The sequence below is a fragment of the Lissotriton vulgaris genome, chromosome 7 (assembly GCF_964263255.1).
Source record: "Lissotriton vulgaris chromosome 7, aLisVul1.2, whole genome shotgun sequence".
Taxonomy (NCBI): Eukaryota; Metazoa; Chordata; class Amphibia; order Caudata; family Salamandridae; genus Lissotriton; species Lissotriton vulgaris.
Window position 1 is genome coordinate 1,191,419,994 of NC_141695.1, and position 19,333 is coordinate 1,191,439,326.

Consider the following 19,333-nt stretch of genomic DNA (forward strand, 5'->3'; position numbering starts at 1 on the left):
GCACTGTAGTCCAGGGGAGGAGCCACCTATCTCGTGATACTTCGAAGACTCTTCCAGGACAACAATGTGTAATCATCCGGACCAAACACTAGGCGGCGATCTATGCACAGATATGAATGTCAGCAGCCCTACATGCCAAGAACAGATGCATACTGGTAAGTAGCATATTCCTTGTAAAGTCCGAGCCCAGCGCTAGAATGCAGGAGTTTGCATATCATGTGACTCTACAACACTTCCCTGTATGAATAGATGATTTCAAGGTAAGTAACATACTCTTCCTGGAATCTGTTTTTGGTATTTTTCATAATATCTCATGTGACCCTCCCTCTGTTTTCAATGAGGCTTATGTGCGTATCCTTTTTCTGATGCGCTCATGAAAGTGTCAGTTGGCTCCTCTGAGCGGAGTTGGGAAGTGTCTGTCTATATGATTGGCCTTAGTTGTGGGTCATGTGATGAGGTAGATGGGGCGTATGTGTTTTATTGCTTTTCACAATATTGTGTGTGCAAGTTCACTGCTGTTGGACTCGTGTTACCTAAGGTTCCTAGCTTGACACAAAGGAAGTATTCAAGCATGTGAATCTGTGAAAGGTAGCTATGCTATAAAATGTAAGTTGTAGTTAAGTAACTTTATATTTATTGCTGTTGAGAGAGTGGGTTCAGATTTTGACCATAACATGACACGTAGTTTGTTTCCTTATAGAAGTTTATCACTATTAAAGAGAAAGTTTATGGGACACACACCTTTCTAGCCAGTTACCAGCCTATCTAAGCTGACTGATTTATCAGTGCTCTAAAAGTTCCATACCACAATCACCCATGCGGTTTGTAATTTCTCTTCCATCTTCATACATGATCTCTGCTTCTAGGGATGGACCAAACCCAATGCTTTCCATGTCTGCATTACATCCTACAAGCTGGTGTTACAGGACCATCAAGCTTTCAGACGCAAGAACTGGAAATATCTTATCTTGGATGAGGCCCAGAACATCAAGAATTTCAAGTCACAGCGCTGGCAGTCACTTCTCCGTTTCAACAGGCAAGTAGAATTGCACTTCCTGTACTTTTGTGTATGAATACTGCTGTTGACTGGTGCGTTAAAAACAAAATGCTGGCATTTTTTGATGGTGCACTTTGCTTTGTGAGTGGTTTTTGCATTTAAGGTAATATTTGTGTCCATATGTTAATGCTGTTCGAACTTGTATTTATGGTTCATTAATTCAAAGCCTTTCTTTTTATGGTAAGCGCTCTAATGAAATGTAAGCTCTGACTGTACTTCCTGTGTAAAAATGTGTACACGTTTGCAAAGTTTAACAATATGAGACTACATACAATGCTCCCAGAATCCTCTCCAATTAGATGATAATTTGCTTTCAAAATAAATTGGTCACAAAAAATGTGACTAGGAAAAACAAATGTTTTGTTAAACTACTGTGAATTGGTAAATAACATTTCTGTGATGCATCATTTAGTGGAATGAGTGGATGCATGCTAGTATTTCTAAAAAGTATTTATAATGGAAAATCAGTGCAACCAGTTTCAACAAGATAATGGGAAACCAAAAAATATACATGAATTGGCAAATAATAATTAAGTTTTGTCAATCCAGGTCTTGTTTTTTTATGCTTTTTGTAAAACTTTGTGGGCACTGCCTGGCCCTCCCCAGTATAAGAAACATTGGCAAAAGCAATATGTTTTGGTCTCAAAAAGCAATTATTGCCATAGTACTCACTGGCACTGAGAAAACTACTTAGCGTGCTGATATGTTCCTTGTGAAAGAGCAGAAGCCAGACGGATGGATTGACTTTCAATAACAACAAAAGGTCTTGGATAATTCCAGACCTAATTAGGGGCCCAATTCTTAAAGTCATAACATAGCACCCATGGTATATGTCCTTGCATTAGTGCATATTAGAGGCTTTTATAAATTCACAAGATTTTACAGAAGTAGCCAGTAAATCGTACTCCTAGAAAATATTTGTTAACTGGTTCTTAGCATAAGCAAATATTCAGGTGTAGATTTTCTCATGCGAAAAACTATTGATCGTCTACATGTTCGCTATCCCTCCAACCACTTTTTTTTCAACTATGGAAGAAGTTTTACTTCTGCCAATGTAAGGCGTACATTTCCAACCTTTCTCTGTATCAGAAAAGATTAGAGATAAGCTGTTGAAACTCCCTAAAACATACCATTTAGTAGGTTTGCACAGACTCAAAAGGGCATTCCAATCTTGCAACTATGGCTTAACGCTACCTCCAGCATGTAGATCTGTGAAAAGATGGCAAAATAAGGAAATTGCTAGAATTAAATCCCTACTATAGTGTAAGCCTTGGCATAGTCAGGCGACTATCAGAACTTTTATATAGTTAAATTGCTGCCATAATTTGTCTCTGCACTGTGGCAACAAAGATACAAGTTTTTTTTGTTACAGGACAGAAAGTTGATTTTATGAATTAATCTATCCCATGGACAATTATATATTTTATTAATTTCCACACCCCTGCTCTTGAGTATCTTGATCTGTGGTTTTTGAGGTTCAATGTTTTTTTCCTTTCTTATTTCTACTATTCTAATGTCTCCTATATTCTTTCCAAAGAAGATTCTTTATTTGTAATGTTTGTAGGTCTCCTAATACTATGAAGAAAATATCAAATGAAGATTTAGTATCCTCAATTCTATTTTATCATACCCTGACCATAAGGATGTCTTCCTCCTCATTCAGAGAGCCCTGATTGTGAAGTTCTGCAGTTCTCTAGTTTGTGTCACAGCCTGTTTAACCAACACATTACACCACTGTGTAAGGCATTTTGGGTTAACCTTAGTGTCCTACCCGAAAGATACTCCAATTGTAATATCAATAGCTGAAGAATATAATCAGCCACGAACTTCCACAGTAGTATGGAGGAAGTTAAGAGCAGGATATGCATCAGTTTGGTAAAACTGAACGTCAATAACACCAAAATTATGTGATTCAGTTTGGGGGCCGGAGGAGTTGGGAGACATTCTAGTCTCAACATCTAAACATGTGGGAGTGACTATTGACTCAATTGTATATCGACAAGAAGGTATTCCTGGCATCTGCTCCTTGATTTAATCTTTCCTGGATTACTAAGTCTTGTTTCAAGGTGTCTCTACCAAACCTTCGGCGAGTCTCCCGGCTGCAAAACTGGGCTGAGTAGCTCCTAACCGAAAGAAGGGAATATGATTCAGCTGAGGCTGCCTTGGAAGAACTGAAATAACTGCAGTTAAGGCAGAGTCCCCTTTTCAAAACTACTTACCTGATCCTTCGCGCTTTCTACCAAATGGTTTATTTGAGTATTGTGTGGTTTCAGCTCTACACTCTTAGGAGGATGCTTAGTTTGGTTGAAGACTTATTATTGGCTTCTCTTTAATAAAACATAAAAAGGGTAATAAGCCTTCTCTGTTGTGGTGCTAAAGAACTCTTTTCCAGCCACCCTTAGGGCCAAAACAAATCATTGGGAGTTCCCGAAATTGGTGAGAGCAGTCTGTTTCAGCAAACATAATTCACATTTTGTTAGGTTTCAGCACCACAACACCCTAATTAGGGTACTCCGTTCCATGCTTAATAATTGCTTATCATAATATCCATGGAGCTCTCTACTTAAAACAGGGATTAAGCTATGCTATACTTGTATGAAGCAAGTTTATGTCTCAGATCTGCACAATCTCTGCCTCAGTGCCTCAGCACCAAACAGCATTCCAAATCTTTTGACAAATTGTCTCTCCTGTATCCTAACGCCATTGGGAAGGGGAAAGCAAAACTGTTGCTCAACCAAAAAGAGGGAATGTCTCCTTCAAAGTCAGAATTTTGTTTCCTGCCCCCTATTCATCTTTCTCTACTAAGTATAGTACGAAGTTGAAAGACAGTCACAAGAGAAGGCTAAGTTTGACACCTCCCCACTAATCCCACACTTATGAGAAGTCACAGTCTGTGATCCAAGGACTAGACTCCCACTTCAATATCCATTTGTAAGAGGATTCTAGTCTGGAGCAGATGAGCCCCAGATTTCCCAAGCCATTATTGATTCCATTGCACATTGAGGCCATGGTGCAACTCTTTAAAATGATTCTTATCTCATTCCCTTTCAGACCCTATGGATCAGTCATGAAGGGGTCCTGGCAGATTTCTCCAGTATCACCTGACCCAGTTCGACCTCATCCTGACTCTGTGCCATGCTGTGCCTTAACCTCTTTGATGCAGATCCTGCTTTTTGTTCCTTGTTCTGTGCTGGCCTCTGCTGCAAGAGCGGCCTTTGCCATAATATAAAATCCCTATTCTTCCCCTCTTGCACCTTTGCTCGGACTTTGGTATTTAAGGAGGTTTTCAGGCTGGTTTTTGTATAGACTCTTGATGCTATCCGGAGTTTTGAATATGGCTTCCCACAATGAGGACAATGACGAGCACGCCAACAATATACTTCTTATCCCACTATAAATAATACTGACCTATATAGTCCACCTTGATAATGTCTTTAGCTTGGACACTTCAACTGACATCGAATTGAATACCACAATGGCCCCCCTACTGAGTTAAAAGGACTCCTACAGTGTTGCTGCGTAGGGCCACAGAGGTCTTTTACTTGCAAATTCACATAGTGTTGACTTAAAGAACAATGAGGTTCTGCAGCTTGGACCATTGACATCTGAGCGCAAGCTGAGTACTTTTGGCAGTACATCCCAAACCTTGTTCTGCTCCATTTGTGAGCTGTTAAATTGCTTCGCCTTACTGGACGGGAACCCAGCTGCCCTTAAGCAGCATCTGACTCCAGAGTTGGGTAGAGCAGGCCTCCAATGTGAATCATAATGCTTACCCTACTGCTCCTTTGAATAGAGAGTCTTTAAATGACATTTAAGAATGGTGGGTTTGAGGCATGTGTGGCTGTAGATAAACATGATGTGCATACTTCTGCTATCTAGTTTTGGGCCTGAATGTTTGCAAGTTATTTTTCTTCTAAGCAGTCTTTCAAGTCACAAGGTATTGTGACTTCTCCTCTTGATGGTAATGCGCTTGGGCATCAAATCCACTGTAAGAATGTTTTATTTCCGCCATTGGTTTGGGACGTGTTCTCCAGATCAACCCCATCGGTGCTCTACATGTTTCCTCTTCCGTAGTCTTATTGTGTTCCGTTTGTGTGCTTTGAACTACCGCTTTGGATTGATATCTGAAAGAGACACGTTAGTGATAGATTCCTTACCTTAGAATATCCCCAGGCGTCAGACTGGATCCGGAAATTTTTGCGTAGCAATACCCCTGCGCGCTGGTAGGCGTCGTCTGCGGCTCCGCGTCCGTCGTCGGCGTCGTGAGCGCCGGGATGACGTCATCGGAGTATATAGACGGCGCCCATGCGCGCTGACGTCAGTTCTTCTTTTTTCCGCGCCAGCTAGCGCAGATCCGGAAGAAGCTCTACCCCCAGTCACTTTTTGACTGAAAACTTTTTTGATCTTTTTGATCCTCTAGTTAGTCGATTCTCGACTATCGGTGCCAGGGATGCCCGGGTTCAAGCCTTGCTCGAAGTGCGGCCGACTCATGTCGGTCACGGACCCCCATCGCCGGTGCCTGAAGTGCTTAGGCCTCGACCACGACGATCGAACCTGCTCCGACTGCCGGGCCCTGACGTCGAAGGCTAGGCGGGAGCGGTCCCGCAAGCGTCTCGAGCTGAGGCAGTCGGCCCGCGCCGCTCCAGGTCCCGGTCCCGGTCCCACGGGAGGTCGAGGGACAGGTCGCGAGGTCGGAGTCATCGACGTTCCGGGAGTGGACACCGATCGTCTGGTTCCAAGTCCTCAGGTAAGAGGCATGAGAGGTCGGAGCGACACCATCGGTCCTCCGACCCGCCCCAACGCTCGCACGATGCGACCGGGGATTCGGGCGACACCGCTCACGCGGCTCCGCGGGAGTCGCAAGCGTCGCCGCCTGCCCCACACCTTCGGGTCCCTGGGCACGGCGCGTCGCAGGAGAAGGTCGAGAGGTACCTCATGGCCATGAGGGCCCTCCCTCCTCAGTCGGTTCCCGTGGCGCCTTCGGGCCGATCGGCTCCGTCTGGAGGTCCTTCCGGGTCGGGCGCTTCGGCCCCGACGACGTCGGGTGCTTCGGTCCCGGCGCCGCTCGACCTCGCTGGATCCGGCTCCGGATCCGGGACCTCGCCGGTCGACCCTACGACCTCGCCGGCGACGTCCCTTCAGGTGTCGTCCCCGGCAGCCGAAGTGGTTGCCGACCCCAATGCTTCCTACGGTCCTACTCAGGTGTCGGAGGGGCGCCGCTGGGCGCCGATTCCGTCGGCCTTCGGAGAGTTCTATCTCCACGAGGAGGCCCTGGCTGTTAATCCTGGTCTCCGGGAGCCGGGTGACGAGGAGCAATGGGAGGGGTCCGAGGACCCTCTGGCACATGATTGCCAGTCTCATCAGGACTGGACATATGAGCTTGGGGAGGCCAGTGGTATTGACACCTCGCCAGACACTGGATTTACGTCGCCCCCGACTGTGGCTTCGGAGGCGGGTTCTGCTTACAGTGTAGTGTTGACGAAGGCAGCTAAGGCCCTAAACCTTGAGCTCCCCGTCGCGGCCGTGAGGACTAATCTCCTCACTGAGGTCCTCAAACAGCAGTCCGGCTCCGCGGAGCCCCTTCTGCCGTTCAATGAGGCCTTGTGTGACGTTCTGCTGGGCACTTGGTCCAAGCCCGCCACAGGTCCCCCTGTGGATAGGAACGTGGCCAGACGCTACCGCCCGGCACCGGGCGACCCTTGCTTTTTGTCCACCCACCCCACCCCCGAGAGCCTGGTCATCCAGGCCTCCAACTCCCAGACCGCATTCCCGTCGGCCCCGCCCGACAGGGAATCCAAGAGATATGAGCAGTTCGGGAAGAAGGTCTTCTCGTCTGTGAGCCTAGGGCTCCGGTCAGTGAACACCAACTGTCTCTTGGGCCGCTACACCCACACTCTGTGGGACACGGTTGCGGGGGTGCTGCCACAATGCCCTGAGGAGGTCATGGCTAAACTCAGCCAAACCCTTGCGGACGGCCGAGATGCGGCACGCTTTTCTATCCGGTGTGGGCTGGATACCACGGACTCACTGGGCAGGGCGATGGCAACGACGGTGGCGGTTCGACGCCACGCCTGGTTAAGGTCCGCCAATTTCTCGGCCGATGTCCAGGCCACCCTCCTGGACATGCCGTTTGATGGCCGTCGCCTCTTCGGCGACAAGGCAGACCATGCGCTGGAACGTTTTAAGGACTCCAGGGCCACGGCCAAGTCCTTGGGCCTTGCGGCCCCACGCCAGCAATCGGGTGCCTTTCGCTCCTTTCGTGGCCACGGAAGGGGCGCCCCACCACGGACCGTCAGCCACGCGCCGCAGAATGTTCAGCAACGCGGTGGCGGCCGTGGGAACCGCCGTGGCGGTGGTCGGGGCCAGCGGCGAGGCCAGTCCACACCTCCCTCAGCAGCCCCTGCCTCAAAACCTTCCTAGTCCGAGTTTTCAGGCCCATGTGACGCCTGTGGGAGGCAGGGTTCGCCATCACCTCTCCCACTGGCATACAGTCACTTCGGACAGGTGGGTGCTGCAAATTGTCCGAAGGGGTTTCTCCCTCCCCTTCGAGTCTTCCCCTCCATCCATGCCACCTCAATACCACCGTGTGTCGGGGGATCACTTGCAACTTCTGCAAGAGGAGGTTTCGGCCCTCTTGGCCAAGAGGGCCATCGAGCGCGTTCCTGGGCCAGAAGTAGGACGTGGCTGTTATTCCCACTACTTTCTGGTACCCAAGAAGGGCAAAGGGGGCCTACGCCCTATCTTGGATCTGCGGAACGTCAACGGCTTCCTCCGGACGGAGAAGTTCAAGATGCTCACTTTGGCTCAGGTCCTGGCTGCCCTGGACCCAGGAGACTGGATGGTAGCGTTGGACTTGCAGGACGCCTATTTCCACATCCCCGTCCTGCCGGCCCACCGGCGTTACCTGCGGTTCACGGTAGGCCTGGAGCACTTTCAGTTTACCGTGCTCCCCTTCGGCCTTACCAGCGCCCCACGGGTGTTCACGAAAGTGATGGCGGTGGTCGCAGCCCATCTGCGCAGGCAAGGGGTGTTAGTCTTCCCCTACCTCGACGACTGGTTGTTGAAGGCGGGCTCGCCCCAGACAGTCGTCACCCACCTCCAGACTACGGCCGACCTCCTGCACTTGCTGGGGTTTTCCATCAATGTGCCGAAGTCACACCTGTGTCCCTCTCAGAAGCTCCTTTTCATCGGAGCGGTTCTCGACTCGGCGCAGTTTCGGGTTTACCCACCCGAGCAGCGGGTTCGGGATATTCAGGCTCTGATTCCTGTCTTCAGGCCGTTATCCCGGGTCTCGGTCAGGTTGACGCTGCGGCTTCTGGGACTGATGGCCTCCTGCATCCTTCTGGTGCGTCACGCCAGGTGGCGGATGCGGGCTCTGCAGTGGGACCTGAAGTTTCAGTGGGCCCAGCATCAGGGCAACCTGTCCGATCATGTCCTGATCTCGGAGGGCACTGCGAAGCAACTGCAGTGGTGGCTCACGGACCGCGACTGGGTCAGTGGCAGACCCCTCTCTCTACCCCAGCCGGAGCACGTAGTTGTGACGGACGCGTCCCTCCAGGGCTGGGGAGGCCACATGGGAGAGGCGGAGATCAGAGGCCTCTGGTCTCCGGCGGAGTCCCGGCTCCACATCAACCTTCTGGAGCTGCGGGCGATTCGTCTTGCACTGAAGGCATTCCTCCCCTCTGTCAGGGGGAGCGTGGTGCAAGTGTTCACCGACAACACCACCGCCATGTGGTACTGCAACAAACAGGGCGGTGTGGGGTCGTGGACCCTTTGCCAGGAGGCTCTGCGCCTCTGGCAGTGGCTGGAACATCAGGGCGTGACCCTGGTGGTTCAACACCTGGCAGGCTCTCTGAATGCCAGGGCGGACGAACTCAGCCGCCGGTGCATGATGGATCACGAATGGCGTCTGAACTCGGACGTGGCGCAAGGTCTCTTTCGACAGTGGGGAGAGCCTTGGTTAGATCTATTCGCCACAGAAGAGAACGCGCAATGTCAGCAGTTCTGCGCGTTGGAGTTTCCAAGGCGGCACTCGCTCGGAGACGCTTTTCGTCGCGAGTGGAGCTGCGGCCTGTTGTACGCCTTTCCGCCTATACCACTTCTGCCCAGAGTGCTGAAGAAGATCAGGCGCGACCGGGCCCAGGTCGTCCTTGTGGCTCCGGACTGGGCACGAAGATACTGGTATCCCGAGCTACTCAGCATGTCAGTCGATCCCCCGATTCGTCTGCCTCTTCGGGAGGACCTTCTGTCGCAGCAGCAGGGGACGGTCCTGCACCCGAACCTGTCCAGTCTCCACCTACAAGCTTGGAGATTGAGCGGCGGCAGTTGAGGCCATTTGACTTGCCTCCCGAAGTCTGTGACATCATTCTGGCAGCCAGGCGTCCCTCCACGAAGTCGGTATACGCCTGCCGGTGGAATAGATTTGTGGCATGGTGCGCAGCAAAGGCTGTGGATCCCCTCTCTGCACCCCTTTCGGAAGTGCTGCTCTTTCTTCTTTCCCTTGCCCAGCAGGGCTCTGCTCTGGGCACTCTTAAAGGGTACCTTTCTGCTCTTTCAGCCTTCTTGAGGCTACCAGATCAGCCTTCCTTGTTCAAGTCCCCTATAGTGAGTAGATTTCTGAAGGGCATCACGCACATGTTCCCTCCTGTTCCCTTCGTGATGCCCCAGTGGGACTTGAATCTTGTTCTCACCTATCTGATGTGTGCTCCCTTTGAGCCACTTCATAACTGTCCTCTTCGTCTCCTTACTCTGAAGACGGCCTTCCTGGTTGCCATCACCTCTGCCAGGAGGGTGAGTGAGCTCCAGGCTCTTTCTTCTTCTCCACCTTTCCTGTCTGTTCATCCTGATAAGGTGGTGTTGCGTACACGGCCTTCCTTTCTGCCCAAGGTTGTCACGGCCTTCCACATCGGGCAGTCCATCACCTTGCCCACCTTCTTTCCGCCTCCGCATCCCTCGAAAGAGGAGGAGAGGCTCCACCGTCTGGATCCAAAACGTGCGCTCTCCTACTACCTAGACCGCACTCGCCAATTCCGGGTGGATGACCAACTCTTCGTTGGTTACGTGGGCGCGAAGAAGGGAAAGGCTGTACACAAGAGGACCATCTCCAGGTGGATCATCTTGTGCATCCAAGCATGCTACTCCATGGCGAGGAAGGAGCCCCCGGCTGGATTGCGGGCTCACTCCACTCGGGCCACGGCAACGACAACTGCCCTGGGCCGCGGTGTCCCCCTGCAGGACATCTGTCAGGCAGCCACGTGGGCCTCGCTGCACACGTTCGCGAGACACTACTGCCTGGACAGTCAAGTCCGGAGGGATGGCTTCTTTGGCCGTTCCGTCCTCCAGGACTTTCTGGTGTGATATTGGTTCGCAGACCCACCACCGGGGTTGGTATTGCTGGGGTATCTATTCTAAGGTAAGGAATCTATCACTAACGTGTCTCTTTCAGATGCACAAGTTACTACTTGTGTAACGATATATCTGTAAGAGACATTAGTTAGTGATAGATTCCTTACCGCCCTCCCATCCTCCCCGTTCTGCGAACCGATATTTAGGGTTAAGGTCATCCCCTTTCAGGGCCCTAGTTTCATGGCACCAGTGTTAGTTCTATCATGGCTCTGCGTATCTGGCGCGGAAAAGCTGTGTTATCAGAACTGACGTCAGCGCGCATGGGCGCCGTCTATATACTCTGATGACGTCATCCCGGCGCTCACGACGCCGACGACGGACGCGGAGCCGCAGACGACGCCTACCAGCGCGCAGGGGTATTGCTACGCAAAAATTTCCGGATCCAGTCTGACGCCTGGGGATATTCTAAGGTAAGGAATCTATCACTAACTAATGTCTCTTACAGATATATCGTTACACAAGTAGTAACTTATGCGTCTGGGCTACATCGCGTTGAGCAGCTCTCCTTTTGTCCTTTGCCCCTTGTGGGACCTCGCCTTTTGGGCTATTCTTGTGTTGTCTCCTTTGCTTATCAACAATGCCTCAACTGTCATGGAATTGACACCTTTCATTTATTGTCCTCACTATCATGCGAAATACCCATATACCTATCTTCACCAGGTCTGTGACTTCTGCCTCTCAACCAACTACAGGGTCTGCGGCACCTGCCACTCCTTCCGCTTGAAAAAGACTCTCTGAGACCATTTGGCTTTTCTCCTCAAGATGTCGCATAAGAGTGGAGAAGACACCCCAGCCATCTTTGACACCCAGGACCTTCCGGGGGAAGAACATGCTCATCTGTCAGCTGCTGATATAAATGCTTTCTCGCCCAATGCCAGTTCTGGCTCTGATCTGGAGAATGAAGACCTTCCGCTGGCACAGATGGTCATGAGTATGGCTCACTCTCCTCAACACCACTCGCATGTCGAGCATCCCTGTGCAAAAGGGCATCCAGCCACTCCGGGCACACAGAGAGCCGCTTTTGGTCTACCACTGCCTTTGAGCGATCGTCGACACTGAATTTCTTTCAGGGCCAACGGCCAGAGTCTGGACTGTAGAAACCATCGAAGCCGGCTACCTGTGCACTGCTCTCGGTCTGGCATCGGCACGACTCATCCTTTGGAGACAAAATCTTTGGCACTGAAGTCAAAATCGACCCTGTAGGAAGCTGACTTTATTTAGTGCACCAGAATGAGGTACGCTATGTAGAAAGTCTAGGCTCCAGTTTGTGGTAATGTGGGGAATCAGTTTTAATCATTATTGTACACACAGAATTAATAAATGAGACACACTCAAGAAAATACACCAATTTGGATTTTTTTTTTTTATATATATTTTTTAGTTTCAAGGTACATAATGGGCCATTGCCCTCATTAAATATGTGGAACATTGGATAAATCCAAGGTGCCTGTGTTTGTAAAAAAAATTAAAAAAAGAGAAAAAAACTGGAACCCCTGCAAAAAATGCAGGCAATACAACCTAAACATGGCACAGAGCATTTTAAACCCCACAAAATATATTAAATTAGGATATATTCAACCACTAGTAACAGTATAATAGTGTCTGGACAGTTCAGGGACTGAACTTTTATGAGAGCCATTCTATACGGGGTCTGTGCTCGGTAGAGGTGGTAACTCTATTCCTCGATATATCTCCTATCTGTACCATATTTTCCAGTTTCTGGGGCACCCAGAATTTGGAAGACCGCTTTCTCTGCCCCCCATGCACCATCTAGGGCCTTATTCCGTCCACCAATTGTCAGGGGGTGGATGTAGCCTTTCACTGCTGTGCGATGTCCCACTTGGCCATGGTGAGGGCCAGGATGAGTAAGTGCTGTTTATATTTGTTCTCACCAATCCCATCAATGCTATGCAATAAAAATTGTCTCTGGTCAAATCGGGGTCCCATGATAGGACGTGATCTAAACAGGACGCCACTCTGTGCCAGAATAACTGTAGTGCACTGCAGTTCCATACTTTGTGCATAAAAATCCCCTCTCCCTTTTTGCAGCGGAGACATACTGGGGATTGAATAACCCCATCCGCCGTAGTCGCTATCGAGTGTAATGTATACATTGTATATGTGTGAATTTGATGAGGCGGTAATGTGAGGACAGTGCTGCGCCCCGGGGGCTGGCCAGGGCCTCTGTCCATTCGTCATCCGTCATGTCTGGTAAAGGTCTTAACCATGTCGCCCGTGTCCTATGTACAGTAGTGTGGGCGTGGGTGGTCAGCGTCTGGTACATCTGACGTATTTTATGTGCCCCGATGTCCCCTGTAAGCAATCTCCCTTCAAGGGGGTAACATTCACGTAGAGTTTTGAGCGAGTGCAGGAAGGGGTTGAGTGCGTGTTGCAGTTGGAGATACTTATGAAACTGTGTCTTGTGCATTTGAAACTCTGCCTGCAGCTGTTGGAAAGATTTGAGAGTAGTTCCCTGCATGACATCTCAAAACCTAGATATACCAAACAGATCCCACTTCTGTAGCCCTTCTAGTGCCACAACCAGGCGCAAATATGTAGCGTGCCATAGCAGCGTCCTACTCGTCATGAGGTCTTGCCAGCCCATGCGTCGGACCATATATCTCCATATCCAAATCACTACCCTACCGGCAGGCGGCAAAAAGTCTACATTTGCATGTTTGTATAGGAGCTGGAGAAAAGGTTTGTGCTCCATTGCCCAATGCTCCAGTTTATATGCCGGATCTGTGGATGAGTTGTGCCACCATTCCTTAATGACGAGTAAGTGGGATGCCGTATAATAAGCAGACGTCTGCAGCTGCGATGCCGCCTCAGTATGTGGACTGCGTGCAGGTGCTACCCTGACCGCCCCTCCATCCCACAAGAATATAGTGTGGATGGTGTTGATTTGTGAGAACCAAGCTTGTGGTGTATCATAAGGAAAGTTCTGAACCTTTATATATAATATGGGATAGGAAGACCATTTTAAAAATTACCGACTGCCCATACAACGAGAGCGGAAAGTGAGACTAAATTGCAGTCTCGTCCTGCAGGCCGGCCATGAGTGGGATAATGTTAGCGGCCCACGTGATTTTCGGGCAGGGTGAGACAAATCTGTGGGTGAGTTGTGCCACCATTCCTTAATGACGAGTAAGTGGGATGCCGAATAATAAGCAGACGTCTGCAGCGGCGATGCCGCCTCAGTATGTTGACTGCGTGCAGGTGCTACCCTGACCGCCCCTCCATCCCACAAGAATATATTGTGGATGGTGTTAATTTGTGAGAACCAAGCGTGTGGTATATCATAAGGAAAGTTCTGAACCTTTATATATAATTTGGGGTAGGAAGACAATTTTAAAAATTACCGACTGCCCATACAATGAGAGCGGAAAGTTAGCCTAAATTGCAGTCTCGTCCTGCAGGCCAGCCATGAATGGGATGTTAGCGGCCCACGAGATTATGGGCAGAGTGAGACAAAAATGCCCAGATATTTGAGGCCTGTAGTGCAGTGCAACAGCTGTGTCGCACAGTTGTTTTGCTTCCCTGGTCCCCGCACACCAGGAAAGAACTGATTTGGTGGGATTAATATGGAGGCCAGATGTTACTCCAAATCAGAGAATATGCAAGATACAGGGGCCTGAGAACCAAGGGCCCGTCATGAAGAACAGCACATCGTACCCTAAAGCGCGATTTGATCGGAGCAAGACCTCAACCTCTCGGATCACCGGGTAGCTCCGTACCCACGCCGCCAGGGGCTCCACTGCTAAGGTGATGAGTAGGGGCGACAAAGGGCAGTTTTGTCTTGTACATGGGCTAATCGTGAAAGGGGCTGACCTATGACCCGCCACCCTGACTGAGGCGGTTAGATCTGTATATAGCATTCGTACGTAGGCCTGAAAACGTGGGCCAAAATTCACTGCTTCTAGGAGTTGTAACATATAGGTCCAAATGATATAAAATCAAATGCCTTTTCAATATCGGCGAGCACAGTCGCCGCAGGGCGACTCACCTCAGGGACTTTTGCCCCAGCATTATGGACCCACAGTATGTTGTGTGTGGTGGAGCGATGTGGCATGAAGCAGGATTGGTCTGGATGACTTCACCCAAAAGCTTGCGCTCAAAGTTTGAGAGAAATTGGGTGATATCAAGATGGATTTTCTGGTGGATGTCTGGGTTTTAAAAACAGAATGATATCTGCATGTCGTCAGTCCAAGTGCAGCACCTGGCACTCGTATGCCTCATATAATGCTGCCAGAAAATGCAGGCCCAAGGCACCCATGTGTGATTTAAGGAATTCAGCGGGGAACCCATTGGGACCCGGGGCTAGGCCCGAACGAATATTACCCAGAGCTGTAGTAAGTTTGTCCACTGTAATGGGGACATCCAATTGCGCTCTGATATGATCTGTAAGGGTACAGGGGTATATCTTGAAAAACTTTTGGCGATGTGATCCTCTGGTATTTGCTCATTACTTCTATAAAGCTCAGAGAAATAGCCTGCAAATTCCGGGCCTACTGATTCGGGGGACGAGTAGACGGTCCCATCTGACCATCTTAGCGTTGGAACACCTGAAGGGGAGTTTTTGGCTTGGTATAGTCTATGCAGCATCTTACTAGATTCATCCCGCAGCTCCTTACCAAGGACCATCTCTCCTTCAGGAAGCACCCCAAGACCTGGCTCCCCCTCCTCCCCAGCGCCTTGAGACCCTAGCGGGTTAGTAGCGCGCTCTATAAATGTTTTTGATTGATTGATTGAGTGGTATATCTGATGCTCTGAGGCTAACCAAATTTCCTTTGCTTCCTGGGTAAGATGTTGCTGTATGTTCCGTTGCGGGAGGAGTACATTTCGTTGGTGATGCAGATTAAAGTTGGCTATGAGTTGAGCTTCTAAGCTCCTTTGGTGGCATTGAAAGTCTTCAAGCTGTGCCGGTCTTTCATGCTTTTTCCCCGCACGGAAACTTATATCTACTCCATGGATTGTGGTTTGAAGTGCTTCCCACAAAATAGCCTTGGATGGGGCTGAGGCCACATTTGCCTCTAGGTAATCGGTCACCGTCCTAATCAGAATCTCCTGGTACTCTGGGTCCCTGAGGCGCCAGAGACATGCGCCACCTGAAGGTTTTTTTTGGGGCATTAGTGTTGAGCTTAAATAAGACTGGGGAATGGTCAGAGAGACCCCGCGGTGAATGAGATGTGTGATATCCGGAGGATATAGCGATGAGCTGTAAAGATGTAGTCCAATCAGGTAAGAGATCCATGAACCACAGATATACAAGAGGATCCCTGTTCTGATGGGTGATATTCTCGTCGGATGTCTGCCCATCCCAATGTAGTGGCAAAGAGATGTAGTTTGGTCTCTCCCAACCGAGTTTCCCTGCCGCTATCTCCTTGCCCGTCTAAAGGGGCCATCACATCATTCCAGTCTCCCCCCAGCAGTGTCATGCCCTCTGGGAGCTCTCCCCACTGCTGTGATTCTATCGAGAAGTTGCTTCCCGGGGGGGGCGGGGGGGGGGGGGGGGGGCGGGGGGGGGCATATATACTACCTATATTAATTGATTCAGCACACAGTGTGCCTAGATGATGGTGTAACTGCCCCCGGCATCTAGCCACTGCTTGGCGTGAACATTAGGGACCCTGCGATGTAGAAGAATGGCCCTGCTCCAAGAGCCCCTGGCGAACCCAGAGTGGGAAACTGTATGATACCCAAATCTAGCAAGACAGGGGTGTGAGAAAGTGCCCTCTTTCTAGCGTGGTATGCCCACATTTTTGAAAATTGCTGATGTTCTTTGACTGAGTGTGCCCTGGGCTCCTGCTAATCAGGTACCCAGGGCCTATGTTCCTTCCCTAAAACTGCATTGAAGCCTAAACCCAAATGGCATCTCTGGTCATATGTCAGCCCCTGGTAAATGGTACCATAGGTACCCAGGGCACTGTGACCAGAGAAGGCCTCTAAGAGCTTTAGATTAATCCTGGAATCGACTTGAAACGAAACTCTGGACCCTTCGACATTCACCTGAGCTGAAGACTTGAAAATCTCCCTTGTGGCCAAGGAGTGACCACCCTAGGCAACCAGGCACCATCCAACAACTCGACTGCTTGCTTTGTCCCTGTTCCTGCCGGAACCCGAGCACCGAGCCTGACAAGACCTAGAGTCCTGGACCTCCCTGACCCCACTGCACGACTCCAGCACAGCTGAGCCCTGTGGAAGGCGTTGGAACCCGTGGAACCAGGCAACTTGGAAAATCTTCAACTTGCTAACAGCACAGCTCCTGAAGCCTCCTCAAAGCTGTACACTGGGGACTGAGACACCCAGACACCGAGCTCCACCTGCACCGAGCTCCACCTGCACCGAAGACCAGCCCTCCACACTCCACGAGATCTGTGTGGGGCACTTCTGCTTGTGTTTTGCTCGACGCGTTGCCCTGTGTCTGGCCCGTTGGCTAGTAGCCCTGTGGCAACGACCCTTTTGAAAATCCATTGCTGATCTGGTTGCTCCAGACTGTCCCTCGCTTCCCTGAAAAGGTGAAGTACCTCAGACTCTCCGGGTCTGCACCAGAAGCCTTTTGTGTATCCTGCGTGGGTTGCCTTTGTTTAGGCTTGTTGGCTCCGATCTTGACGTCGACCCCTCCATCTGCGAGAACCTTCGTGGGACAGCTCCTCTCCAGCACCTGGTCGTCCTCGACGCCTCCTGGTCCACGTGGCTGCTACTACAAGCTTCACGACAGCACCCGATTGCTCCTCGATGACGTCTGGTTCCTTTCTGGTTCCACCCGGTCACTGGCTAGTGACCCAGACTCTGTCCCCTCTGCTTTCAGGTCTTCAACTCCGATCCACCCTTGGATCCACCCGGACATCTTCCTCCTGGTCGCCTGCAGCAGCATCTTCCAAGGCTCCATAGGAATCAACGAGAAAACCCAACACACTTTGACATCTATACACCCACAGCCCGTGGGTGAGGTAACGCGAGTACTTCGGTGCTCCTGTGGGGATTGACTATCCTAGTGTCTAGTTTTATTAGTTGTATCTTCCTAGTTAGACCGGAAGTGTCCTAAATCTTCAATTACTTACCTTTTAAGTTCCTATTGACATTCTGTTGACTCTCGAGTGAGTGTACTGACACTTCACGCGCCGCCTGTGGGCCTCCTACTCCTAACCTAAGGGTCAGATAGTGTAGCCCCAGCGATGCCCTAGGCCTTCTCCTTTCCCGAGTCGTGGTTCTTACACTACTTACTTAGTATATGGTTTTACGCACCCCTAGGGCCTAACTGTAAATTGTGCTATTTAAAGTATTTCTGAGAGTAACTTGTTATGTGCTTTTGCCTCTGATCTCATAAAGAGTTCAGAGGAGTGTGTTAGTGAATAAATACATATGTTCGAGGCATATGGGCTGCAGATGGTACATTATGAATAGATTGCCATCTGGTGTTGGGCTCGGATGATTGCACCTGTTTTTCTCTTGGAGAGTCTTTTGTAGCTTGGTGACTCCTCCTTTGGTTGCTAGTGCGCATGGGCATCGGCTCCATCCTTAGATTGTTTTTTTCCGCCATCAGGTTCGGATGAGGATCGAAGCGCTCCAGATCGACTTAGGAAAGAAGTGACTTTTCGGCGTGTATTCCCTTTCTAATTAGACGGTATTATTATCGAACGTGATTTTCATTTCCATTCCGACGCGTTTCGATTCCAACATCAAAGAAAAACTTTGATCTACGTCGACGAACAGGAGGCCTTTCTCGACGTGGTCAAGCCCGGAGTCCATTGAAAGGACTCCATTTAAAAAATGTCCAACGTGTGGTGCTAAGTTCCCGCACAAGGACCTACACGAGGTGTGCAACCTCTGCCTGTCGCCTGAACATGAATCCAGGGACTGCGAAGCCTGCGCAGCATTCTCTTCCAAGTCGACGATTAGAAACCGTCGAGCTCGAAGACACGAGGTTTCCAGAATGCAGTCGGAGGCGATCCCGGAGCTGTTCGAAGACCAGAACCTCGAAGAAGAAGAGGATCATGAAGAACAGTCGGGGTCGGAAGGGGACGAGTCGGAGGTCGAGGAATTCGACGTTCAACAAACCGTGAGTAACGACGTCCCCTTACCAAAAAACCGACCCTGTGCGGTAACGACCCCGCCTTCGAGCCCAGTCAAACCGCAGAAGAAAGTTTCCGACGCCCCGCCTTCGGGCCCGGCAACGAAACCGAAACTGAAACCGAAACTCTCGGTCTCCCACCATGTCAGATCCGAGAAACGGTCGACATCGACTTCGACACCGAAGCTTCATGCAAGGGAAAACTCAGCATCGAAACATTCCATGTCGAAACCGAAACATGCTTCGACGTCGAAGACTCACTCGACACCGAAGAAATCGGACTCGAGCAAATCCTCGGTGCCGAAGACACCAAACATTGACGATTGGAGGAGTTCAAAATCAGATAGCAGACATCCTAAGCAGAGAGTCAGAACAAGTACACGAATGGGAGCTGCACGACCAGATACTGCAGCCATTCTTCCAAAGATGGGGGCAACCAGAGATAGATCGGTTTGCCAATCATCAGAACCCAAAATGCCAAAACTTCGCATCCAGGTACCCACACCACCGGTCCCAGGGCAATGCACTATGGATAAATTGGTCCAACAAATTTGCTTACGCTTTTCCCCCTCTCCCACTAATTCCATTAGTGGTTCGGAAACTGCAACAGCACTCAATGACAATGATACTAGTAGCACCCACGTGGGCAAGACAGCCATGGTTCACCACGCTACTGCAACTCTCACAGGTGCCACATCAAAAGCTAAGATTATTACCCATGCACCTTACACAGAACCATGGAGAAATAATGCACCCAGATCCCAAACAATTGAACCTAGCGATCTGGCTCCTGAAGT

General features: G+C 50.1%; 1 protein-coding gene across 1 annotated transcript in view; it reads left to right on the plus strand.

The window, feature by feature from the left end:
- Window positions 1–19,333, plus strand: part of SRCAP (Snf2 related CREBBP activator protein) — a 1,720,489-nt gene that overhangs the window by 655,325 nt on the left and 1,045,831 nt on the right. Inside the window, exon 15 of the mRNA XM_086931673.1 lies at window positions 867–1,036. Within this exon, the coding sequence (XP_086787799.1) occupies window positions 867–1,036 (170 nt within the window). The remainder of the gene's footprint in view (window positions 1–866; window positions 1,037–19,333) is intronic.